Here is a 27,920-nt window from a genome sequence, read left to right on the forward strand (position 1 = left end):
ATATTCATTTTCTGTATTTTATTTATTTCCTTTGTTTCCGACGAACATACATCGTTTACCGTCCTACTTGTTCGAAAGCTGCGTAAATTACGAATGCATCGAGCTGTAACAGATAGGATAAAAATGCAGCCATTAACGGAGAAAAAATTATTCTCGTCAATTTATTCTGCAACAAGAAGTTTATTATTTCTCGACCGCACACTAGCAAATTAATTATTAATGAATTAATTATCAAATATCTTGCACGTAAATGTAGTCTTTTTCTTTTCGTCTTCTTTCCTAAACCGATCTATGCCGACCGGCATATGCGTCTACATTTGTGCACCAGAAAGCCAGCTCTCCGAACGAGACAGCTCTCAGTTTTTCCGCTTAGATTCTCGACGCTCCATCATCCCCCCTCCCCCACCCCCCGAACTTATTGGAGGGATGAGAAAAGAGTGTGCGTGCGCGCGAGGGGAGACGGCAAGACGCCGTCTGTTTTCGACTTCCGCGTCGCGACGTTAGTAAGGGAGAAGTCGACGTCAACGTTCGCGAGTCCGTAGCGACGTCGTTTCCGTAGTCTTCTCGTCGGCGCAGCCTGCTTTTTCTAATATCGGGTAATATCCGGGAGTACGCGCGTTATATGCGTACGCCGTAGAATCCATAGATAGGTTTAACCATGCAATATTGAATTTTCGAATATTGGATTTGCAGCGGGGACCAAGCGATTCCCAAACCAAGTTAACGGCATTCATCATTAGGCGAAGAATGAATTTACACATTAAATTAGTACATCTCGGGGGAACAAAAATTTTCGCTCTACGAGAGTTTCCCAAAAGTTTTACAGTGGAAAATCCTAATTTTTTGCTAAAAAAAAAAAAAAAAAAAAAAAAAATACAGAATTCGACATACCTGTTAATTTTTTATCACAATACGTTAAACAAACGTTGTAAATATAATTTCCAAATTGGCTTATCAGAGTGTAGATGAACTATCGGATAAAAACGATAAATCGCATGCATCAGCGAACTTTTGCTGATTTGACAGATCGATTTTCTATATCACGATAAAGTTCGATATTGGCATACTATGACGGCGTGAGAAAACGCTTCGTTAGGCGATATCTCGCCATACGGTGGGACGAGTCGGAAATACACAGAGAGCAAAGTTACGAGCCGCATAGAATAGGGTGTGTAACCGCGTTTTTGCCGAATCCATTTTACGGAACGAAGACGAGACGAGACGAGACGAGACGAGACGAGACGAGACGCGAAACGAACGGTCGAAGAAGAGAAAGAGAGAAGGGCGAAAACGATCGCGCGTATTTGTTGGGGCGATTCCGGTGGCCGGTCAAACTTCAACACGACGTCGAGGGCTTTCTTTTCATTTTGTAATGAAGTTAGGAAGCGATGGAACGAAGAGAAGTAATTCTTCCCTCCGGCGACCGGAGATGCCTCCCCCGTCTACCCCGTGTACACTCTGTATACTTTGCTTTTCCGCCACGACGGCGATGTTCCAGCGACCGGAAAACCCGGAAAAACTGATTGCCCGGGCTTGCGGCAGTAATCGTCGCTACCGTCGCCGTCGCGTTTGCTATTTATTTCCATTTCCTGGTCCGTGAAAATCGGTCTTACGAAATTACACCGTCGTATAATGTTTTATTTCCTTGATGCTTATGCTTAAATCAAGCGTTCTGGAAAATTCTTTGCGAAATATTCGCAATTTACGCTTGGAATCTCCGGAACCAATGCCGCTACTTATCTTACATTCAGACAAATTGTTTGGAGAAAAGTAAACAGATGTTGAGATGTGCGCGATATAATTTCGAAAGAGATTACATTGTAGTTGATAAATATTTAGAAGAGTACGATAGTAGAAAGGAAAAAGATAGTGGAAAGTTGCAAACTTTCATCAACCTAAACTTACGCTCTCTCTTCTGCAATTTTGGACTAATAATTCAGAGAGCTAATAAGCAAGAGAAGAAATTATCTACACGACAACAAAGATCGTATCGTAATATTTCTCAGCCAAAAAGAGAAGGCAGTGGCATCTGGAAAATGCACGAGCTCGATTCGAAAAAAGATGCCAAAACGTAATGTCCTCCGAGGCAATACATGGATGTTTCCGGGACTACTGCAAACGTGATCGGTTGCGACAACGATTGGGAAATAATTGAGCAATTTGGGGTTACGTGACTGGGACGTATCTCGTCATCGGAAGAAATGAGGCGCGATGACGGGAGAGAAGACGAGAGGGTGGAAGGGGAGGAGAACTCTGATAGAGTCCCATGGCGCCATGGGGATCCTCAACTCCCCCTTCTTTCTGTTCCCGATGAAGCCTCGACGCGCGACGGCGGTACCCCCGTCGACAATCTGATTACAGCTTTGTCGTTCTGCAAATGTGATCGATGTGCTGGCGGCTCATTCGTCCCGAGATGTAAGCGATGTGCGGATTTACCGCTACCAATTATGCGATAGTACATCAAATCGTCTAATAGCGATGCAATATGTACAGACAATGTAATAATGAGATCTGAAGCAACTTGAGATATTATGTTGAAGATAAGAAATAAGCTTCTGGAATAACATTAATGTCGTCTTTTTAATTTTTTAAAATAATTAGTCTACTCACACTTTATATCTTACGGGTTTCGCAAGCTTTTTTAAATTCGGTTAGAATTAAAATGCTTTTATATTTCTCGACAATCTAATTACATTCTCTTTAGGTTCGTACGAATAATCTAAATTAATGCGTGCGAGATATGAAAGTTAAGCCTTTTTCATTGCGTTTTTCCACTTTGAATCATTTGTATATTTTATCAATGTGGTATCTCTCTTTTCCTCTCTCTCTCTCTCTCTCTCTCTCTCTCTCTCTCTCTCTCTCTCTCTCTTTCTCTCTCGATTTAATCAGACCGATGCTTCACGCCTGAAACTTGCATGGAACGTGATAAAAAACGCGTATGTTCTTTTACGAGTTACAGATTGCGTCTCTCGCGTAATTACTTTGCACCCACGTACGTACAAGTATTCACTTTCTTTTTGCAAAAGAGTCATTTCCTGCCACTATCGTGCCCCTCTTTAATCACTGCATGCGTCGTCCTCCGCAAATAAAAACCGCGTGCCGCGATTTGTTGCGCGTACCCAGACAAAACGGTCGCAGCGTCGCGCGAGTTTGCGAAGGACGGAGGCAAAAAATGAGGCGCCCCGAAAAAGGGCATTCATAAAGATGCCAGCAAAAATGGCGCATCAAATTACAACGATAACTTATAATAACCTCTCATATAACGAAAATAACTAGTATTAAACTTGATTCCGTATAATTTCGTCATTAAGCTGTAAAAATTTCAAGATTACATGTTTCGTACACATTTTACATATATACGGTGTCAACATAACAGCAAAACTTTAAAAAGTAATGCTAAATATCTGACGTTTTTTTTAAATTTTAAATACTTGAATTTGAAATATAAGAAGTAATTTATATAAATATATGTACACATAAGTGCTTTTTCGTGAACCAAATATTCTACTAAGGAATGTACAAAAAACCTCGTGCAAAATTCAAACTTTCGAAATGATAATTTTGAATGTAACGAGTAAATTCCATTTTCTGTTACCGTACATCGAGAAAATAGCGTATTCCAAATGGCTTCAGATTTCGCGAGATTCGTAAGGACGAGTAATACAAAAAAAAAAAAAAAAAAAAAAAAAAAAAAAGATCTCTGCTAAAACCCATCCTACGTAGTAAAGAGGTGAATGTACTGCGCTATCGATGCAGACTACCCGTGCAAAAAGAGATTCCGGCTTGGCCGTTGCCATTAGCCGCATATGGATATCGGGGAACCAAAGCACGACTTGCCATATTGAAGCAGCGCGTGAGTGCACGCTCGGGCGTGTGCGTATGCATAAATACTCGCATAAGCGGAGAGCGCACGAGACAGAGAGCGACGCTCATTGACTTTTTACGAGCGATTCTCCCTCTATTTATAGCCGAGTATGTTTGGCAAGAAAGTACATACCGTTGATTCCTTATGCCATTCGTCATTTATGGAGTTTTCTCAATGATATGAAGGCAAAAATTTAAAGATACGAAATATCTAGCTGTTGTACATCATTTAATTGAATGAAGCGAGTGCTTTTAAAACGTCATAGAAAATTAACGCGTTTACTTCACATATTCACTGGTATGATAAATGACCCAAAGATGGTTTTATCGTAAACAATATTTAAAAAGCCTTAAGTACTGATATTTTTGAAGTTAAGATTGCTCTCATCGTCTTGCGTTTCTGAATTAAAGAGATATCTCTCTTTATTTGAGATAAAGTAGGGCAAAGATTACGACACTTTTAGACCCTTACCACGATGCTTCTCTCTCTCTCTCTCTCTCTCTCTCTCTCTCTCTCTCTCTCTCTCTCTCGGCATACAAAGTTTTTGGAGAAAGCGAAAGATTCAGTTCCACGACCGCATCTATGAGTAAATATTAGTCTTACTCATCGATTGATAAAAGTAATCCATCTTTCGAATTTATCATTGAATTAGATAACGACAGAGTTCTGCTCTTTCAAACAATGTGAGATACACTTCGTGTATGATAGTGAGTCATCACATCCTAGTCATAAAATTAGTTTCCCGAACTTTTCAATACGTTTACATCGATAGGTTAAATGTTTAAAAAAAGACGAAATAGTAATTCGTTTATTTACACACAGTGTATTGCTCTCGCGTTTGTTCTGTGTGCGCAGATTTTTCGTAACAGTTATTAATTATAAAAGATTCATTGTTTGTTAAGTCTGTGCCCGTCTGCGCAGCATGTTACAATATAACATTTTGCAGTATAAGCTTCCGGCTTTATCACAAAGTAGCAACATTAAGATTTAACCATCTCTCGCGTTATTTGAAATATTAAAAAATTTCTTTTTAATTAAAATTTACAAACGTGACGTAAATAAATTTTATTATCCACCTAAAGATGTACTATTCGAGTTTAACTTTTAATTAATTCAATAACATAAATATGATAATTTAAGCGAGAGAAAGAGAGAAAACAAAAAAAAATTATATGTATTAAAAATTTATATATTTTAATATAAATATAGACTTTTTTAAAATCATATTATTATTTTTTTAGAATTTTATATATATGTATATATTTCAAGAGAGTAATTTTAATCTAAGAGTGAAAATATAAAACTTTAAAAAGTCTTTGAAAGTCTTTTCAGATATTTATTATTTGTTTGATAAACAACATTCTTATTAGCTTATTTTTCAGGCTAACAAAACATCTGTTTAGCTTGTTAAAGTCAATGTCAGAATATCTACACAAGTATATCAGAAATTTTTTATGATCCTGCGAATGAATTTCTCTTGAATATCCTAAAATCTTTCAGGATCCCTAAAGTGCAAGAAAGTATTTATCTAACAAGCATCTGGTATATATAAATATCTTTGATGAAGGAATGTTCTGAACGAAGAAATGCGACAAGCCCCATTTTAAGAACAACAGTTCGTAACTTTTCATGACGTGAAGATGTGCATTAGTTTTTACCATCATTAATCCTGAAGATATCACGGCGACGCGACAGTTTCTTTCAGTCTAGTCGGAGATTATAGATACAGCTTCCTCATGTGGCGGACAAAAAACACGGCAAGTAGGTTCCTCCTCGAGTTATTCAATGAGATAAGAAATATTGCAATGCTACAGAGTGAAAGATATAAAAAATCTTTTTAAATGCAATAGATCGATGGACGATCGCGAACCTTTAAATTACCGGATAAATAAGAGAAAATATTAAAATAAATTATATTAATAAATTAATGTACTAATTATATTAATTATAATATATATATATATATATATATATAAATTATTAAAATATCTCTCCTTTTTACAAGAGAGATTTGGTACAATATAGAATTTGCTTTAATATTACTACATGGTATTATTTCGCCTAAATGGTTTTGCATGAATAGCAGATTTGTCAAAAGCAAGAATTTCCTGCCAATCAAGGCAAAATCCTCTTTCACGTTTCGTCTCTCCAAATCAGCATATATCGCGGTATACAGCGCCTCGAAAAGGCAACGAGGCTTTGATTTACTCTCTCGTCCCTTATTCAAGACGACGTTACGGCAGCGCGTTTTCTCCTTAAATGGGCGCACGTCTGAGCGACATTAGAGTTCTCGGTCAAAGCCAAAGTCACGGTGAGGGTCTCTATCCTTGATGTTTTCTAAGGAGACGCTGCACCGCGAGAAAAATCAGGTGGAAAAGAAGGTTTGAAATAGACGTGCCAGACTTTTTCTCGCATCCTATTCTCGCTTCGCAGAGCATTGATAATAACGAGAATAAAATCGATGATGCACGTAATACGATCATGGTGGGCGTTGAACAAGCGGACAGATACGATCAGATGAATTCAATTAGAAAGGACAAGTATACGACATGCTTGTATTTATCGTCGAAGGTCGCACTATATTGCATTCGCGTAAAGCATTTTAAATTACCAACTATAAACATGTTCTATACAATTATACTGTTCGATATTCCAACGAAAAATAAATTTCATGAAATTTAGTATGGATTAATTGAAATGTTATTTACATTTTGTATAATGAGCAATCTGATCTTTGAACTTGTATATGCTATATACTATAATATAAATCCAAACTGTTATTGAGAAATTTTGTTGCAAATATATCCAAAATTTAATATAGAAAGAAGAGATGAACTTTATAATATTCATTTCAAATGCAATTTAATATATATATATATAACTGGTAATTGAAACGCGCATTGTATTTAAATTATGAAAACGTTGATATAGAAATATAAATGATATACGTTGTGCCATTAGAACAGAATGTAGGATATGTATTTATTTCTATGACAATGCTGAGATCGATCAATATATTTACATATCATTTTATAAAATTCTTCACCATTCTCAATAATTCAAGTGTGATAAGCTCAATTTACATCTTATGTTATTCTCATCGAATTGTTATGCTGCATTTAACCTTCCGAATATGTTATTATCAAGCACAATATATATATATATATATATATATATATATATATATATATATATATATATATATATATATATATATATATATATATACCTACAAGAGCATGCACGAAATTTTTATTTGATATCACAAATTATTTAAATATTATGTATGTACACATGTATGTATAAATTACAGATTATTTCGATATACAGGAGGGGAGGAAAAAAAAAGAAAAAGAATGTGCAACTAAATGCGTGAAACATTTTGCATTTATCGCATTTTTGCATCGCGGCGAACGCTACGAGCGTGAACTCCCACTGCGGAATTCAGCATGCTTCAAAATTGCATTGCGGTGCATTCCACGTTTTGTCCGATATTTTCCTGCCGATCGAAGGCCGTCGAAGCGATGTATGCGAGCGCGAACGCATCGGCGAGCGGTTTCTCTCGCGCGCTTTCCGCGAAACAATAAGCACGGGGTGGAAGGAGAGGGGCGGGGGAGGGGAGGGGGGAACGTTGTTTCGCAATAAAAAGAATCTTGTTACCGTTACACTTCTCGCCGAGTATAGCACGTTGGAATTCCTATCTTTAACGCGACGTAACTTCGCATTGTAATACTGCTATATCCGCGTCACCGTAATGGGATACGCAATACGTGAGTCTAGGAATTAAAACTGCAAGAAAACGCAGGACTGAGGAGGAAGAAGGACACGATTCTCCGTAACGTCGTAACATAACAGTAAAAATGTTATTTTGTCGATTCAATCGGATCTGACGTGGAAACAGTTGTTTCGTTCCGACAGTATAAAATGCGAATCATCGATCAGGAGGATGTCCATATCGACAATTCGATAAATTTAATTTTACATTTTACGAAACAATGTTTAGTCGTTACATAGAACTGTTACGGTGTAATTGATTTTTTGTTTTCAGCGTGTAATAAAAATCCCACGAGAAATTTTGATAATATCGATTATTGCGTACAAAATATCGAATTCGGAACGTTGAAAAGATTCGTAAATGATATTAGAAATTAAAAAGTTAATGTGTGATTAAATGTACATGTATCGAACAACAGAAAAACTTTTTTATATAAGAAAACGGAATACGCTACGTGAAGTAACGCTGTTTGAATTAAGGAAAAGAGAAAAGTCGAGAGTGTGTGTTGACAAGTAGGGGAGATTGTGGGTCAGCAATTCACCGCCAGTACGTGCCACTTTCTCCTTTCTTCGGGTTTTCGTAGACCAAAGGTCCATGACCTCCTAAATGGTTTTAATCGCGACTATCATCTCAACGGAAATTGTAAATGCCTCCGTTTTGGTTTAAGTGATCACAAATTTATTCCGAATATTAAATCGTACCGCATATAAACTGACGATAATTTTTCTGTTAAAGATATAAATAAATCGACTTTCTCGTAATTAAATTATGTATATTGTTCTGAAGTTTTTGGATTCCTATAAATTTTTATTTAGGAAGTACTTTAAAAATATCTTTGTTTTTTTTTTTTTTAATTTAATAGTATGCACGTGCCGTGACGTCACGCGGGTGACAAAAATCTTCTACCTACGGTTACGCGGTTGGCCGTGTCAATTTGTAAGAACAAATGGTTATACGCGAATCGCGATAGGAAAAACATCCCGGTGAAATCCGTGTAATCGATTCTTTATGCAAATGAGAGCCGCTGCGTGCCATTACAACGCGGAGAAGCCGGACTCACACGGATGTACGCACTAATCGATTCTCGCGATCGGAACGAACCGAGAGAAGCGGAGCTTTGCGAGGGATTACTACGATTATCCGAATAATTACCTCCGGACGTTTCGGGGACGGGCTGGCAAATAAAGCCAGCCCCGATCGTCGGTCGAATTCGTATTCCATCTGTGCATTCAGTTACATCAGTTGACATTGGTGTGTATAAACGACATCGCGTTCCCTTCTCTCGCAAGTCGAAAGCTCTTACATCGATCGATAGAACGATAAATTCCGGAACAAAAGGCGAGATTTCAAATTATTGCAAAACAAAACAAAAAAATAGAGATTGTTTTTTAGGTTCTGGTCAAATTTTCCATTTTTCGGGATTATTTAAATTATTATTCTCTTCGTTATGTTTTGATATGCCACTCGTTCATCGCGAAGATCCGATTAGTTTTTAATTGTCGTTTAATTCGAGTTACGTCACTGCCGATTTGTACCGGTGGACGTTAATAAAAGAAACAAATTAACCGATCGCTACGGTCCGATAAACAATGAACTGCTCGTTTTTTCCGTTTACGCAGCTATTAAATAGAGTTTATTGTGAAGAATTCCAACAGCATTCCGGCTGTTCACGTTATCTTCTAAAAGATCGCGAATTGCTGTGTGGCAACCGGATGGAATTGAAATGCAGTGTATGTTGAAATAAAAATAGAATTCAATTTAGCCATTTAGTAATTCCGATGAGCTCACATTTTTATATTATAGAAATATTTTTATGTATCCAGACACGTGTGTGCTCGCGGAAATGACGATGATTATATGTTATTATTTACAACAACGTGAGCTACTTTTAAAAATGCAATGAAATAGTATAAAGTATATTTGAAAAATACCAAGGTAAACTCAACACGTTTTTCCCCAAATTTTGATCAGATTTTAAATATTAGTTTTGCATATATTTCATCCGGAAATAACGCACAGAAAGCAGTATAATTAATACGTTAAATAGAAGAAAATATAATTTCGGTTGGCATTTTTCATACTCGTGGCATCAAAATTGAAATTGCTGTAATTATATCGCGTTTAGCGATTTCATAGAAGTAAGAGAAACGGGAATAAAAAATTAACAAGACAGTAATAAAGACTTACCGAGCGCCTTGCAACTTGCACCATGAAGGGAATCCCCGGCGAGCTGAATGATGGCCATGAGAATATCGCCCATCATGAGGCAAGCGACATGATGAGTCTGGCAACGCCAATGCAAGACGTGATGAGAAGCTGGTAACAGCCAACCTGCCGCCAGTGTGGCGGCCAGAAAGACGGCGCTAATGATGAAGCCCACGGGGTATAGGGTGAATCTGATGTCCGACGCATGCACTGCAGGCCTGAGAAATTCGAGTAGATTAAGATATGTTAATAAATTAATAAAAAAATTAAAGGTAGTAAAGGTGAGATATCAAGGCGTGAATGAGCCAAATATGTATCATATAAATTAAACTCGAGCTGTTTAATACAAAAATCAGTTAAGTATGCAATAAAATTACAATGTCGAATCGCAATATAATCGTAAATATGGTTGTGGCGGAAGTTACTTAAATGTAAAATCAAAGTTAAGCGTAACTAATAAACTAGAGTAAAATAAAATAAAACATAGGTGTACATAAATTAAGATATGTTAATTTTTAAGCGCTTATCTTACGAAACCGATAGCAATTTATCTATGGAAGTATAACGTAACAAGAGAATAATTATTATAATCTAAAAGCTAACAGTTTAAAAAGCATGTTAATCTAAACATAATCTAAACGTTCTTTAAAAGAGATCTATCAAATATAAAATTTATTTTATTAAAAGATATTTTGATTTTGATAAATTGATTTTATTAAAAGAGACATTTTAATCTTCAAACGTTTTTTACGTTTGTTTTTAATATTTGTAAATATTTTAATGTTTGTGATATATGTACAATTCTTTCTATTTAATTTAAATTTTAGATATTTATTTGAAAAGGTTCTGATAATGTAATATTATTTTACTACTGTATTGCATATACACACACACACACACACACACACACACACATTGCGGATATAGATTAATATACGTATTAAATAACAGAAAATTATTTAATTAGAATCACTATAATATTATCGTTCACGTATTAATGAAAAGCCCAAACGAACACAATTTAGATTTACGTAACAACAATTAGCGACAATCTACAAACCCAAACAACATGTAATTTAGTAATAAATCTCGCAATAATAATAACAATTAATTACGCACAAGTAACAGCTCGTTGGTTGAGTAAATGTAGACATTTGCGCGAAAATATTTTTCTCGTGAATTATACTTTTCTAGTTATATTGCTGGTAATTTTTTCTCTTCATACATATACAGCGGCACACGCGGAAAGAAAGGATATCATACATTTAAAACTCGGCACATGTCGATATTTTTCACTATCCACAGGCAAAAAACCACGGAAGAAAAAGACAAATTATGACGCTATTAGTTATTTCTCGCGCTGGGCGGATTAATTAAATTCGGGCAGTTTTATCGGCGTCACATCGGCAATTGTCCGATTGGCTCACAGCCAGCGGTGGGCAGTGAGCCAGATATTCGATCGGTCTTATATAATGAAAATAATACCGCGTTATCGATGATCGTTACGTCCGTTTTTAATTAAGATTCCTGAAAGATTCAGATGAAACAGTTTTTCATCGCGACTAACAATTTTTCAATATAATTGCGTTTAGCATAAATTTGTGTTTCCAAAATCGTTTATTCGGTGCATTTGACTTTCATCAATATGCAATATCTTGCGTTAGTATATATCAGATTAAAGAAAAAAATCGCCAAATAAGTATCTCTAAAATTCCCATAAAGTTTACTCTTGTCAATATAGAACAAAGTTCTTTACGCGATAAAAGATACTCTAATAAAACTTTGAAAAATATACGTATCTCTTGCAAAATATGTATGCCTTGTTGGCGACGAATGTATTTATGTACTGCAAGAATAATGCTCTTCTAGATACGAGAAACTACAGAAAAATTGTAGATTTATCAGAAAATCTGCTCAATTACATTGGATTGTAACAGAATGTAATTGACACACGCTTCCATTCATAGATCGTTAAAGATTGATTGAATTCCATTTTAAGAAAAGTCGCAATAACTCACTCTACCACTATACGTGAATACAAAAACCGATAGCATCCGGCCGTGTTTTGTTCCATTGATTGGCGTTCGTTGGCGAGTAAATTTTTCACGGGAAATGGAATGTCAACGATCGGCCAGCCCGTATTTGTGTCCGTACAAACGCAAATACGTAGAATGCGAACAAAATACAGGCGTACGTACGCAACTTTCTACAAAATTGGTTCTGCACAGACGCGTTAATCGCATTTCCAATGTTACTTTGTGTACACCTACCGGCGATTAAACTTTTGCAAACTGCCGTATATTCTCCCGGCAATTTCGCAAACGTTGCGTCGACACGTACCGAGACTTCGAATCCGGGAAATAAACACGGGAGCGTTTATTTTATACGGTAACGATACACGTGACAATTTCTATCTAGAAATTCGCTCTATATTATATGTGTATTATATGCCCGCCAAATTACATCACGCTGTCTCTATAGAGTAAATGAATATTCTCGCATCTCTTACTATCAGTGACGTCCGTCAATCTATCACGGCTCGTCCTTAATCTTAATGAAATGTCTCGGTAAATGAGATCTTCTAATCCTATCTTACGTCACATGTCATACAGATACCGTAACGTTTGAACTTGATGTTAATTATGTCACGCAATATTCGAATATTGAAACATTTGTATATTGCTAATTTTTGCGATATTTATATAAAGGTGTATAATTTCATGTTTCAATTTTTTTTTTTTTTTTTTGAAAGAATTCTAGATAGCGTCTTAAAAGTTTTATCGAAAAATATTACGACTCAAATCGATTGATTAAAACAAAGAAATTATTATCAATTTTTTTTAACATAATAAAAATGTTACCATTTTCGCATCTGCTCGAACAACTACTTATCTCTTTTTCATTCTATTATGTAATTCTTTTTTTTTTTAAACTCATTGAGAAGAAATCTCTATAGATTATACAAAAATTAAAAAACAGAATGTTAGCTTCATACAAGTATGACAAGGCCATTTTATTTACATAACATCGTCTGAGCAGAAGCATTTTCATCGCTCATCGTTCTGGTGCGCGGAAACACGGTATCGAGTTGTGAGAAAATGTTTTAATGGAATCTTGGATGACGTGAGATCCGACACACGTGACCTAGAAATACTTGGAAAGGATTAAAAGGAGAAGTGAAAGTGTGTGTGGAAACCAACTTTTTCTCGACATATCGTCGGGAGTGACGTAGAAACGGCGCAGTCACCTATCGCCGAACGCGCAATTAAATCGTGCGATAATTCAGATCGAATCAGGCGATACTTAGCAGGGCAAAAAGTCGAATCGTGCTTGGAGGTTTAAAGTGAGTTGGATGATTTGACCGCCGGAACCGATCGACTCGACTTTATTCTTCGTCAGATGAGATGAATGAATGATGATAGAGCGAACAAGAACAACAGAAGATTGACTTTGCATAATTGAAGGATCGATTATCGATTTCCTGATATATACGCTTGATATCGCGTTATCAATTATGTAGAACAGTGCGCTTTTGGAATATATTAATATTAAGTTTTTAGTATATCGTGAAAAGCAATATATTCGTACTGGTAAATTATTAGAAATTATTAGAAAAATGTTAAAAAAGAATTATTTATTATTAGACTTTTTTTGATTTGCTTTTTTAGAACTGCTAGAAAACAAAAGAATATTATCTTTTGTATTATTATTCTTTTTTCGTTCAATTAAAACTATACATCAAATTACTACAATATAAAATCAACAATGTGATAAAAAATAATGAAATCATCGAAAAAATAAAATTTAATAAACAAAGAATAAGCAGAAAAGCACAATGGGACTTTTTCAATTATTTAAAACTTTTATGTATCCGTTTGAAGACTTTTACAAGTTTTAAAAGCAAACTTATAGTATTTACATACGTTTATATCACATACGTTATTATCACAATAAGCAAAAGAAATTTCGTTATCTTTATTTGTCACACTCACGTTGCAGGGTCCAAAAATCAAAAAAACACAGCAAGAACAAAAACATCGTAAGGTGTATGTGTCTACACGATAATCTTAATGTACTAACCTTTGTGGTACGTGTTCCGGACAAGCAAACACCTTGGCTATCTGGTTGAGTTCCTTGATTCTCTCGACACAAAACTGACCGGTAGGTAAAACGACGTCGTATATCTCTAGGCTGCCATCGGGCTGTAATACGGCTTCCTTCGCCTCTCCCAGTATCGTGAAGTTATCAGATTTCGGGCAGGTCGGAAATCCCGTCACGATCTCAACGACGGATGACGCATTCGGCAAAAGGGGTGGCGCGTCCGCAGTCTCCTTTATATGAACGCAAGTATTTCTACAACAAAAAAGTATTTTCACGCGTTAAAACGTCTCATTGTTAAGAAAATGAAAATAGAACTGACAATAAAAAATAATTGACAACGAATAATTTAATCTTCTATTTAGCAATATATATTGTGCTTTTACAGCGTTATATACAGGGTGTCTCATAACTAACGAGCCAACGCTCGTGAACGAATAAAGTACAGTGAACTGAACAAAATTATTGCGATTTTCGCAATAATTATTAAAATATTAATTAAAAACGCTTAGCGAGCAATATTATACATATGTACAAGATGTCCGGTAATAATCGCCCCACCTCTCTAGGGCTGATAGAGCAGGTCAAACTGAACATAAAAGTCCTGTATCATTTTCCGATTTTCGCAATAATTATTGAACTATTAATTGAAAACGCTCAGGGTATGCTGAGCGCTATATGAGGCGCGCGCTCATACGCTAAGCATTTTTAATTAATATTTCAATAATTATTGCGAAAATCGGAAAATGATACAGGACTTTTATGTTCAGTTTGACCTGCTCTATCAGCCCTAGAGAGGTGAGGCGATTATTATCGGACATCTTGTACATATGTATAATATTGTTCGCTAAACGCTTTTAATTAATATTTTAATAATTATTGCGAAAATCGCAAAATAACCTAATACTTTTTTGTTCAGTTCACTGTATTCTATCCGTTCACGAGCGTTGGCTCGTTAGTTATGAGACACCCTGTATATATGATCAAAATGTATTTCATTCAATGATTAATAATAATAATTAAAGATCACAGAAAAGATTATTCCTTAAATTATTTAAATACAATCTGAAGAAATATAGATCTCTATAAAAAATTTTTTCCTATTTTAATATCATGAGTCGAATATGCTTAATATATAATTCGAAATATACATATATATCGTTATCTAAAAATTATGTGATTATCGAATAATTAATATTATGTGTCATACATAATATATTATAAGTCGCATATGTGTTATATGTTAGAATTTATTAGAAAACTGGCTTGCACGCACATCAACATTCTGTAACCAGAAACTTGCGTGTATCACAACCAAGGTCACGCTGCGTATATCCAACGCATTTCTCGTAAGAAGCAACCGGTAAATAAATAAGTTACCACGAAATGGTTGAGAGTCAAAGACTTACATTATAAATCAAAAAGTTAAAATATTATATCCATTTGTTCTATAATATCCGGAGATAATACATTTTTTAGACCTTACTAGACGTTAATATATCACTTTTGTGATTATAAATAAAAAATATATTATATATTTGCTTCAAAAAAAAAAAAAAAAACTTGTATTTATACTTTCAAAAACACCTCGCTTTGTCAGACAACCTTGGTGTCTGAAAGATGCTTCCAAACTCTTGTCTGTCACTCTAACCTAACCCTAACTTAGTCTCACTCTAACTTAACCTAAGTTAAATATTCGTTTTGTTTGACATCGTCGACAGTCAACAAGTCACAAAGCTATACGAGACTCACTTGTGTTCGTGGAAGGAAGCATTCTCGCCACAGCATCGTCGTACTCGCGGCCTCATCGTCGCGGCGGCACGATCATCTGATGATTTTTTTTGCATGCACACAAGCAATGCGTTCGAATCGGCGCAATAATGGCTCACGGGAATGCTGTTACTGTTGCCGGGCTCGAGTACCACATTCCCGTTGTCGAGCAGGATGAACGGGTTGGCTTTCCGGTAGGGCACGTGGATCAGCTCCGAGCCATCGTCGCATTCCGGTCTTCGGCCATCGAGGATGTGCCACTCGGCGGGTATCTTGACGAAAGTTTTTCTACTTGGCGAGTAAATCAACGGGTTCCACTCGTCCGACGTCAGCTCGCAGTGGGGCAAACTGTTGTCATTCGAATCGCCATTCGATTGTCGCAATTCCTCGTCGTGTCGGCAACACTTGAGAATCGTAACCTTCGACTGCGTCTGGTCATTAGGCTCTGACAAGACGGCCACGGCTATTGTCACGAGGAATGCGACCCATCGAAAGAACATTTTCATTGCAGGAATCCGCGAGCCACGTGATTTTACTGTCATTCACTGTTTCCAAAGACACTTCACCGGTCAGTCAGTCGGTCCACTTTAATCGAAGAAAAATTCCAAGTTCGTCGTGTCAATCACGCTGGATAAACAAGTGTTTCTGCAAGCAATTTCACACTCGAGAGACAACACATCTAATCGATCGTCATACTATCTCACGACACGCGCTGAAGTAATCGGGGCAGTCAAGATTTGGAGATAGTTTAACTTTATAACAAAGAAAAGTATCGTTTTCGTCGGACGCTCGTCGAACACTACCTCCCCGTTCGGAGGCTCCGGCGTTACTGAATTTCTTCGACGTCGACGGTCGACCACGCGGCACGCGGCACCGGCAGCAGCGTGACTCGGATGCGCGCGCAGCTGCGCGCCACGCTCCCCACTCTTCTGTACGCATACGACCTTATTCAACCACCGCGTATACTTCCTTCTTTATTCTGCGGCGAACTTCGGTGGTGGGCGCGTTTTACCAACGAGAGGGTGAATTTGCGACCACGTGCCTTCATTCCACTATTGCGCGATAGCCGGAAGTGTAACGTGCATGCATAATGTCATCCTGTTTAGCGAATTGTACTACTGACTTATAAACAAACGCTGTACGAATCGGAAACTCTATTCAACGTTGATGTTTCCGTTAATTCTGTCTAAATTTTAGAGAAAAATAAATCCTATTTGTGTATGATACTTCTATCGAGTTTGATAAAAAAAAAAAAAAACTAGGATTTCTTATTAATTATTGATAATAATATATTTTCCGTTGTATAAAGAACTGCCAGTGTATTAAGAGTTTAAGTATATGTGTGTATATTTATTTTTACTCAGAAATGTAATAACATACCAGCAATAACAAAGTCAAAGATAAATACAAATACAAAGAATTGAAATATTTTAAAATTTTAGATACAAAGTTAGATCAAAATATAAATAATGACAATATATAGGTACTAAATTTAAAATAAAATACATCAAAAATCGCAAATTAAAATATGAACCTACTTGAATACTTTTAAATATATATTCTAAGGTCTTTTAAATATATTTCTAAGGTTTTACAACAAATAATTTGCAATTTTTTCTATGTTGCTTATTTTTTATAATACTCACTTTCGCATATCAACAATTTTACTGAACGTGATTTCGAATAAACGCGCACATACAAATATTCTTTTAAATATATCCAGAAAATCAGAAAAAATCTCTACAATCTACATGAAAACTTTTCGCGACGAATGTCGAGAAAATATCGATGGAAAATATATAAAGAGAGTGAGAGAGAACGAATTGATGCGATCTAAAATATGCACTATGCTGCATGACTAAGCGCAGATCCTGCAAGATATTTCTGAGAAGCGTTTGAGTGGGAAATCTGTGGGAAAATATACAGCCATGTTCTCGCCTGCATGTGCCGGTATCTTGGCAGAGCAAACGTCATTCTGTATAACGGACGATCCGATATCGGGACGTTCTCTCGTCCAGACTGCGTATTCGTGATGAAGCTTCCTGGATCGGCTCACTTGGCAACACGACTTGTTTCTTTGACGAAACGAAAGGCGAAGCGGGCAGAAAAACTTTTCACAATCAGTGTCGCGCCAAGATTGGTGATGATACAGAATCAATGTAAGAGTAAGATCAACTCTATAAAACACGCAAGATATGAGAGAGTGAGCTTGGTATAATATTTTCTCGTGTGGGAAGTACATCGTTTAGTTTACCGCTCGTTGAGTGCAATTTATACTCGTGTCAGACGTGGAATAAATATATAGACGAAATAAAAATTCTTGAATTCTTTTCTAAAAAAATAATCTATACACATAAGATATAATATGCTTATATCTTGTATATATAAAATAGTAATCTGTATAATTGTAACATCATAGCAAAATTGTAATATGGTATTACGAAAGGATATAATTTCGTTTTTAAAACCTTTGCCATATTTTCTTGCAAAGTCGCAGTTTTTCGTTCAATTTTTCTTTCGAGAGCTGGCAAAACGGTCGTTTAAGTCGACCGGAACTGCTTTAAAAAGTTTCACGCGAACAACTTTGGTGGGACGCCGGCAATTAAACTTTTTCGCCATCTCGCGACAGCGAAAATTGAAAATTTGTGTCCTCGCTACAGCGATCTACTAACGTTTGCAAAATTTTATCAATTAAAATATCGTTAACGTCCGTATTGCTTAATTGAAACGCTCGTTAAAAAGCGGACTGCTCAAGTGAGTTTTTTCTATAATAGTTTGGTACTTTCGTCGAGATCTAAGAATACAGGAAGTTTAATATTGATTTTTATCGCAATTAAAACATATTTAAAACAGTGCTATTAAATGGCACATTTCGATTTTCCATATTATTATTAGAACTGAAACATTTGATTTAGATAAGAGTAATAATAAGTATATACAAGAAAAAAACATAATTTTTAAGACGATTAAAATATAATACTTAATTAGTTTAAATTTATTTTAGATTTATTTTGATTCATTATAGCTATTTAATTATATATATTATTTATTAATTTTATACGATCAATGTATGAATTTTTTCTTTGTTAAAATGTGTTGAAAAAGAGTTTTTAAGATTGAGTTAAACTAGACATTATAAATTTGATGTCTGACTTTATAATAAAGAATCAATATGCGTAGAAAATGATTTATTAATTAAAATTTTTATAGGTACAAAATTTATATTGGCATATAATATGAGAAAAGCTGGAAATATCCGTTGCTTCTCACATTTTATAAATATTGTATTAAAATGATTTTATTACATAAAATGTAGAAAAATTTAATAGAGAACGCAAGAGAGAGAGAGAGAGAGAGAGAGAGAGAGAGAGAGAGAGAGAGAGAAAGAAAAACAAAAAACCAATTTTCCAATATAAAATATTTTGTAGCTTTACCAAAACTCAATTGTGATATAAAATTCTATTAAAACCAATGTTTTATTATTATGTGCTACTGAATCAGAGATTGCAGATCATCAAATTTGAAAGTGGAGAATGTAAATGTTTCCGTAACGGAAAATATATCGAGCCATTTTCCAAAATTTCATAGCAACGTAGGGATGTATTATAGGTACAGAGGTTAATAGAATGGCATGAAATTTAAGTGTCGGGAGAACGGAAAGAGGGGTTGGAGGGGGAAGGGGGCAGCGTAGTGGCACGGCATCACGTAAATCACAGCGATTGTCGGTGTTTCTGTATGCGTGTTCTGTGTGTGAGTCATAGCCAGCGGCCGCGCGCGCTCGGATGCATGAGCGTGCGTTCGTTAATAGGTTTCCACGTGCGTGTCCCTAAACGTAATACCGATTTTATCTATCCCCTTGTCTACGCAGAGACCAGTCGACCAGCCGGTGAACGGGTGAGGAGGGTAGAGCTGGCAGCGGTCAGACAGTTTGATACAGGTTGCTCGGTTGCGAGTCCGGAAGCCAAAACTGTGCGAAATCGTTTGGCCGATTGATCGCCAATCGTTAAAAGCAATCGGGTAAAACGTCGCGCTTATCAGTAAAATAAAGTGTTATCGATGATATTGCGTCGCTTCCACTACCGCGTTGCGGAAGATAATCGAATCCGAGTAATTTCGCTTCGCTAATGAGGGGCTGCGATGTAACTGCGACGCGGTAAAATACTGGGACGTGTGCTGTAAACAACGCTATATGATAATCCTGTGGAGGATATTTTATCCTATGGTTATCTTTTCGCGGAGTAATTCAATATTAATTTAGTTATCGCGACATTATCCACGATGCTCGGATTATAATATGTAATAAAACGCGATGTGTATTCCATACGGTCAGTTACATGTGACATGCATGAGATAATATCCATTATTTAATGCTTTATATGCGATGCGATATAATTCAATTTTCTTCGATATTTATAGTTTGTGTATTAATCTATATAATTTTATGCGAAACATTTTATTGACAATTATGCGCTTATGGTACAAATCTATTTCTCAAATTTGCTAGGCAATTAAGCTGTAACTTTGAAACTAACATACATATTTTATATTATTAATATTTTGTATTAATTTAAATGGAATTAAAAATAATTTTTTATGTTAATATTGATATTGATATTTATTTGTTGATGTTTCTAATTATTTTAAATATAAAGACGTTAAAACAAGATTTGCAAAAAATAAAAAATTTATAAAATATTTTTTAATTTATTGTAAAATATAGTAACACATACATGAAATTTTGAAACTATTGATATTTTCTGCTGATTTCAACGTAATAATTTTACAGATTGATTACAGGTTCATTAAAGAACTATGTAAAAAGAATCATAAAATTTTATTTAAAAAATGAGATATTGCAACTGCAATCGTATATTATATATAAGAATGTATGTACAGGAATATAATTGTTGATATTGGAATGTAATATAAAATTTATCAATTCTGTTTTACGTATAATTTTTTTATTTTGAGTCGCTTTAGGATCACAGTTAAATTTGTTTTAATCTAGTTATGTAAAACTTTGCATTTCTGATAAAAAAATCTTTTACACATTATTAAATTTAATAATGAAATTCAATATAAATTACATTTTTCATTAAAAATATTAAAATATTGCATCATCATGCAATTTGATATATCTCTTGGCTCATATGTTCAAGTCACGAGATTCGAACATATATTTAATTTGTAGAATTAAAAAGTATTATTTAACATACTCTCTGTATTCTTCAGAGCGCTGTTGTTAGAAAATAAGTTTTATGTGCGCGCTTGTGTTGTTGAGAGGTTGCAGCGTTATCGGCTAAATGATCATCCAGCATTGTTTATAATAGAAAGGTATCAGTTTGTCAACTGTTTAGTATTAGTACAAGATATTGAGAAAGCACGATTAATCAATGCAGTCTTGCAGGGCAGTCTTGTATTCAGCCATCATTCTGTGCGTACCATTATATTACATTCTATATACTCAATAAATCCGTCATTTAATTAATAACATCTTTATCTCCACTTTATCCCACAATTTTATATAATTTTGTATCCATATTTTTGGCTATTTATTTGTTATCACATGTGTTATATTATAATGCTGACGTCAGATCAATCAGATTATATATCTTTATTAAAATATATGAGAACGCACTATATTATTATATAAAGTAACTTGCGATGGATTTTTCCATTAGATCAGTTCTTCTGATATCTACGAGATATGTAATAACGATAATATATCTTCTTGTATAAATAATGCTTGATTTTATTAGAAATGAATTTTTTAAACCTCTATATCAGGTATTTGCCTAATAACACCATTAGATGATTATCATTTCACCTCTAATCTTTATAAAGATTTTATTATAAAGGCGGTTCTATACTATTTATTATTTTCTAGACACAAATTTTAAAATTTACGCGGTTTTAGAAAAAAAGTTAAGAAATCAATACTTAAAAAAAAGCATTATTTTCAAATAGTAGTATTTCCAATATTTTCAAATATATTAATAGTCAAAAATATTAATAATTTTGCACAATGTTTGGTACAAATTAGGAATTAGAAATTCCTTGAACTATAATTATGTTAACATGTTTTATAATAGTCAAATTTTATAAAAGTAATGGAATTTTGAAAATTTTGGAAATCGATTATTTTCGTATAGATTGTATCTTATAAGTATTACATAAAATATGTAATTTATTCTGACTCATTATCAAATTAATATGAAGAACTTTATAATTTTATAATTATATAAAATTAATAAAGGAATGAATATGCAAAGCAATTATTATGTAATATCTTTAAAAAATACATATTTTTAAAAAAATTATAAAAAATTATAAATTTTAGAAAATTTTTACAAAGAGAGAGAAAGAGAGAGAGAGAGAGGGGGGGGGGAAGAGTGAATACAATTAAAACACATTTCAGGATGATCAAACTTTTATGAGGAATAAACTTTTGAAAGCTGTAAAAAGAGTTTTTATATATAATAAAATACATCTTATGACTATTTATATAAAATATTTTATTGTATAATGTAATAATTTTGTAATACAATAATTATATTAACGTTTGTGTTGTATAATTCTTATATAAATAATAAAATCTAAACTTATTTCTTAAATATATAGCATGATGCTATTAAGTCAGAGTTTAGCTTATTAAATAATTTAGAATTATTAAAAAGTGTAAAAATCGGAAAATAATAATATGTAAAAATTGTTTTTTTACGCACGAACGCACGCACGCACACATACAGCTACTTTAATATTTATTCTTACGTTGTATTTTTATACTATATTGTTGGACCCAGTTATGAAGTAACTTTTGATAGATTTTTCCATTAGGAGTGCGTGGAAATTCACGAACAAATTTTACATCTACATAAAGTTTAATGTATTTGAACTTGTCACGGCTTTTGCAGAATGTTTCCACTAATTGCTTCAGTTCTTCTTGCGTCACCTGAGATACAATATTGTAAAGTGGTATGGATATTTCTGACATTGTTTATTTCAGCGGCCATCGATCAACATAATTTTTTGTATAAAAGAAGTCAAAATAAACAGAAATAGTTTATACATATAATGTTCTAAATCGGATGAGAGTCGAGATTCATGTGATACACACATATAAAATCATGTTTAGTCAATGGTCACTAAAAAAAAAATTAAAATGTACTTATATGTATATTGCATGTATCTTAACTCCGATCGAATTTAGAACATTATATATCATTTTTGTTTATTTTGAGACCTTTTATATAAAAATTATATTTGATTGATAGCGGCTAGAAAAGCAATACCATCTTTCACAATATTCATATTTCTTATAAATATGTAAATAATTTTTGATTTTATAAGAAATAATATATTTATATACCTCTTTTCCTGGAATTTTTGTAACAAATGCCATTGAATATCTATAATCTTTAAGATCGAATGGTAGATAAATAGGGATTACAACGGTCTCAAACACCGCTGAATGATTTTCTAACAAACTCTGAATTATCTTCGGGAAAACTACACACTGTTCGTTGTATATAAACTGTTGGTTGATCCGTCCGATAACATAAATTTTGCCATGTTCATTATAGTAACCTAGATCTCCAGTTTTGAACCAATGTATATTAAATTCCTCTGTACGAATTAGATTGCACAAAATGCATTTAATGAATGGTTTAGGCAATTTATAAAAAATTATTGTTGTATATATATTAAAAAAGATTATTAAAAACATTTACTACCCACCATTGTACGTAACAGTTTTGTGATTCTTGCGCATCATGTACGGAGAACTGCAATAGATCTCACCAATTATATTTGGAGCGAATATATTTGACATCTTGTTACGTAAAAAATTTATAGGGTTGATTTTCAATTTAACGTTCCTACTCACATAACCACAGGATTCGTCTTTCCCAGGGTATTGCTCATAAGCGATAATACCTGTTTCAGTCATACCTGAAAAAATTCATCAATTATAAATGTTATATAACTATTATTGTTCGTGGAAAATCCATAATTATAAAATGCATATACTATATGTTTGAATAATATTTTGAACAGTATTTGCTAGGTTTTTAAAACCAAAAAAAAGTTTTGGAACGACATGTGAACCGCTATATACGATTGTTCTCAAAGAGGAAATATCACATTTTTCAAGAGCGTCTGAGTTCACCAATTGAGTGAACAAAGTAGTTTCAAAAAATGCCCATGTTACCTACAATAAATACACAATGAAATATTTTATATTTCATACGTAATATATTTTATATTTTATATACAGGGTGTTCTGTAATTGGTAAAAACTTGCTAAGATGAAGAACTTGGTAGATTCTTGAGATCATTTGGAGTCGATTTTTCCTCAATGAAAATCTCGAAAGATGTCATCATTTTTTGCAAGTTTCCAATTTTTGTCTTCATATATTTTTGTAATTAACTCTTAAATTAAAATTCTATTAGAAGACTATTAGTAATTTTTTAATTCCAAAAGTTTAGTTTGCGTAAAACGCCTTTTTTCAATCGCTTATAACTTGGAAATTATTGACGCTTCGACATTTTTGCTGAGGAAAAATCGTCTCCAAATGATCTCAAGAATCTGCTATTAGCTATTAGGTTTTTTACCAATCATAGGATACCTTGTATATATTATAAAAATTTAAATTTCTAATATATATTACTTTGAACTGTTGTATTAATTTGCACGCTATTTCTGTGTTGAATTTTGATCTAATCTTGATCACTTTTACATGTGAAATAATAGCTCGAATAGTCATAAATATGCCATTGATAAAACCTAAGGATTCGAACCATAGCCCGACATCATTTTCACACATGTAGGGTGCTAGTTGGTCTAGTGGAGCGAATAAAGCTGAACGAGGAATTTCTATAAGTTTAGGAGAAGCAGTTGTGCCCGGAGTAAACAATTTTATTATCGTTTCTTTCATATTCAGAAATTTAGTACAAGAAAAATTATTAATCCATTCTGGATTGTAGTTGCTTTTTAGAATTGATTTTAAAGTCATACGTTTTACAATTACAGTTTTTGTCTCGCCGAAAAGTACGATTTTTGTCCTATGGCTATCTCTAAATGTAGCTATGTTTGTAATTTCTCTATAGTATTTAAACTTTAGGACTGCTTTAATGAACTTTTCGTCGATGAAGATCATCTTTGGATTGGTTTGTTTTAGAAAATAAATTAAATTTTCTATAATATTTAATAATAATTAAATTAATTTATGTTTAATAAATGTTGCAAAAATTAAAAGAAAGAAAAATGTACCTAATGTTATCAAATGTTCATCCAACGGATTCGCTATAGCACCAATGTACAGGGCTGCCAGAAATGGTACGTAAGCATCTAATTGATTATGTGTGCATATGGTTATTACATCATTGGGTCGAATACTCATTCTTTGCATCCAAATTGCACATGTCACGCTTTTCTCTCTCATTTGTTGGAATGTATTTTGTTCTCCTGTCTCCGCATCTACCTATAAGATAAGTGTCAATTGCATTTTTCTATCTTATAATATATCACTTTTTAATAGATTCATATAATTTTGTATTGTTAATTTATATCTTATTATATTTTATTATAGATAGTTCTCTTTCTGTTATACGCATGTCTGTGTAAAACAAAATAACTTTTATTATTAAAGCATATTACCTGGCCAATGAAATTCGGGTTAGATTGAAATGTTTCTAAAATTACATTACTAAAATTTAGATTCTCTTCTTGAATAAGTGGATTACAAAATTCTTTCTCCTTTAAAATCTTGTGTGTTATTTCGAATGGAACATCTTCTCGTACAGTTTCCTAAGATTATGATATATATTATTAATAATTTATTAATAATTTTTTATATATTTTATAGAGTATCTTATTATGTATGTGTAATATTTTGTACTGTACCATTGTTGTATTTTTTGAGTTTTTGTAGTGCTTTGTATTGTACTAAAAAATATTCAAAATGATTCCTGTAATTAGAACTAATAGCACTCTCTTTGCAGCACAACGTCTGTTACATGATTAAACTATATTTGTTGATACAATATTTTGTTTACTGTACGACTGATCTTAACATGATCGTAACGACATGACCTTAAACGAAAGAGAAAAAAAAATAAATATTTTCTTCAAAATTTGTACGATCTACTTTAAAGTATTTATAATTTGCAATAAAAATGCGGAGAAAATTATTCTTTACAATTTTATATTATATTATAATTTTGTAATACTGAAAATATTTGAAGAATTACATACGTGTTTGATACTTAAATATTTATTTCTTGTCAGATAAAAATAGAATGTAATTTGAGTATATTTGATGTTATTCATTTTTTTAAATTAAAAAAAAAATTTATATTTGTCAAGTGTCCTTCGCATTTATCCTATATCTTACTTTAATCTATTACATACTTAGGTGTCCTATGACTGTATGCAGCATGTTGTCTGATATTGCTGTAATTCCTGTGATATTAACGAACTCAATGTCAATATACATTTTCACACAATTTATACACACATTTATACACAATAGTGTATAATATATTAATTGAATATGTTTACAGAAGAATATAAACATTAAAAAAGATTTTCTACCACGATTTATGTTACGTTTATTCCTTTGCAAAAATAAAAACTTATATATGTTTGAATATATATCTCTCGATATAGATTAGCACATGTATAGAAAATTGTTTATGATAAGAAATGTTTTGACTAAGTAACTGCTCTGTATAAATTATTATTACGAGACACATGAAATCGTGTCGAGAGAATTCGAAAAGCAGTTTAATCGTTGCGAACGAACAATCCACGTATCAATTTGTTACTAATCAACTATTAATTTCTAATTAATACAATTTATTTAATTTTATTAATTATTAAATTAATACTTATTTTTATTACCTAATATGTCCTATAAATATCTGATACTATTATAATAGTGTTCATCATTTTGAAAAATTTGGATTAAAATTTTTTGAAACATAAAACATTAAAATAATAAAGCTATTGAAAAAGGAATGTTTTAATTTTTCCTAAATGACTTTATTCTAAACAAGTTTCCCCTTTTGTCAAAACATATTTTTCGAACAAAAGCAAGGCATGCATTTGTTTTTTTTTTTTTAATTTCTTTGAAACTCGAAAGATTTGTCACACGAATATTTATGACCTGAGAAACTTTGTCTAGTTTTAAATAAAATTTTTCTTTTATGCGTATATTCACAAGGAAACTGAATAGAAACTGTAAGAAAATATTTAGGTTTATCAGAATTCAGAATTAAAGTGGACAAAGAATGAAGAACTGTAGTACAAGAGATGGTAGATAACATTTTTGGCTAATATCAGTATTGACGATATTATCATCAACCTCAGACACGTGTGCAAACAATTCCGGACAGCCAAGTACAAGAAATTTTGCGAAGAGAAATTTTTTCAAAGGCGACTTTTTGTTCTTAAATTTTCTATAATTTTATTTTGTTAACCAATAACACAATGTACATAATATTCCTGCAAAAATTTTCTTTATAAAAATGAAATAGATAAAAAATATATTATAATAAACAATTAAAAAACAGATTTAAAATTTCACAAACTATTAAGAACCAGACATATTGCACATCATTGCAAAATTATGATTAAAGATGATCCGCCGAGGTCAGTGATGACCGACTCTTGAACACTATTATATCTAATGTCTGAATCCGATGTTCCAAAATTTTGTTTTTCAGGGATTTATATGTCTGGCGCGCTTACGTAAAAAGTATCACAACCTTTACAATTAATTTTATGGACGACATTGCTCCTATTTACATTACTCGAACGATTCCAACACCATAATTTATTTATTATATTTATGTATTATAATTTCTGCTTTAGGTCTTAAAAAATAAATGTGATCAAGAAATAATTTTTTAATAATACATCACAGCATAGCTAGAAGACTTGGTCTACATTATGCTCTAAAGCTTTTAGATCTAGATTTTATTATAGAATTTCATGGGAAATGATAAAATAAGTAACTCTATTATAACTAAAAATACGAAAGTATTTATTAGATGTGCTCACTCTGCAGGCTTACAGCTGACTGACTCGTGCACAATGTAAAATATTTTATTTTGGTTTACATTTTGTTTGTATTTTTTTAAATTAAATTATTTAATTTTTTTAATTATTTCTTTATTATATTATTTTATTTATTGTTTAGTTAT

At 33.1% G+C, this 27,920-nt stretch overlaps 2 protein-coding genes across 5 annotated transcripts in view; both read right to left on the reverse strand.

Annotated features, from left to right (window-relative positions):
• Positions 1 to 16,552, reverse strand: part of Mthl1 (adhesion G-protein coupled receptor methuselah-like 1) — a 142,408-nt gene extending 125,856 nt beyond the window's left edge. For both annotated transcript variants that reach the window (XM_072888995.1, XM_072888994.1), the window contains exons 1-3: positions 15,696 to 16,552; positions 13,926 to 14,198; positions 9,828 to 10,063 (exon numbers count right to left, since the gene is read on the reverse strand). In XM_072888995.1, coding sequence (XP_072745096.1) covers positions 9,828 to 10,063; positions 13,926 to 14,198; positions 15,696 to 16,255 — 1,069 coding nt within the window. In that variant the 5' untranslated portion in view covers positions 16,256 to 16,552. The remainder of the gene's footprint in view (positions 1 to 9,827; positions 10,064 to 13,925; positions 14,199 to 15,695) is intronic.
• Positions 16,553 to 22,255: 5,703 nt separating this feature from the next.
• On the reverse strand, positions 22,256 to 26,321 carry LOC140663717 (uncharacterized). 3 transcript variants are annotated; one of them, XM_072888122.1, is made up of 10 exons: positions 26,125 to 26,319; positions 25,618 to 25,806; positions 25,372 to 25,521; positions 24,985 to 25,195; positions 24,730 to 24,909; positions 24,383 to 24,588; positions 23,742 to 23,922; positions 23,451 to 23,663; positions 23,083 to 23,339; positions 22,257 to 22,665 (listed from the first exon to the last, which is right to left on the reverse strand). In XM_072888122.1, exons 2-10 carry the CDS (start codon positions 25,618 to 25,620, stop codon positions 22,468 to 22,470), a joined length of 1,599 nt encoding a protein of 532 aa, XP_072744223.1. In that variant the 5' UTR covers positions 25,621 to 25,806; positions 26,125 to 26,319; the 3' UTR covers positions 22,257 to 22,467. The 3 variants fall into 3 exon arrangements, with proteins under 3 accessions (XP_072744222.1, XP_072744223.1, XP_072744221.1); XM_072888121.1 differs by having other exon boundaries at positions 22,256 to 22,665; positions 23,820 to 23,922; positions 24,383 to 24,909; positions 26,125 to 26,321; XM_072888120.1 differs by having other exon boundaries at positions 24,383 to 24,909.
• Positions 26,322 to 27,920: the final 1,599 nt, after the last annotated feature.

The sequence above is a fragment of the Anoplolepis gracilipes genome, chromosome 3 (genome assembly GCF_047496725.1).
Source record: "Anoplolepis gracilipes chromosome 3, ASM4749672v1, whole genome shotgun sequence".
NCBI lineage: Eukaryota > Metazoa > Arthropoda > Insecta > Hymenoptera > Formicidae > Anoplolepis > Anoplolepis gracilipes.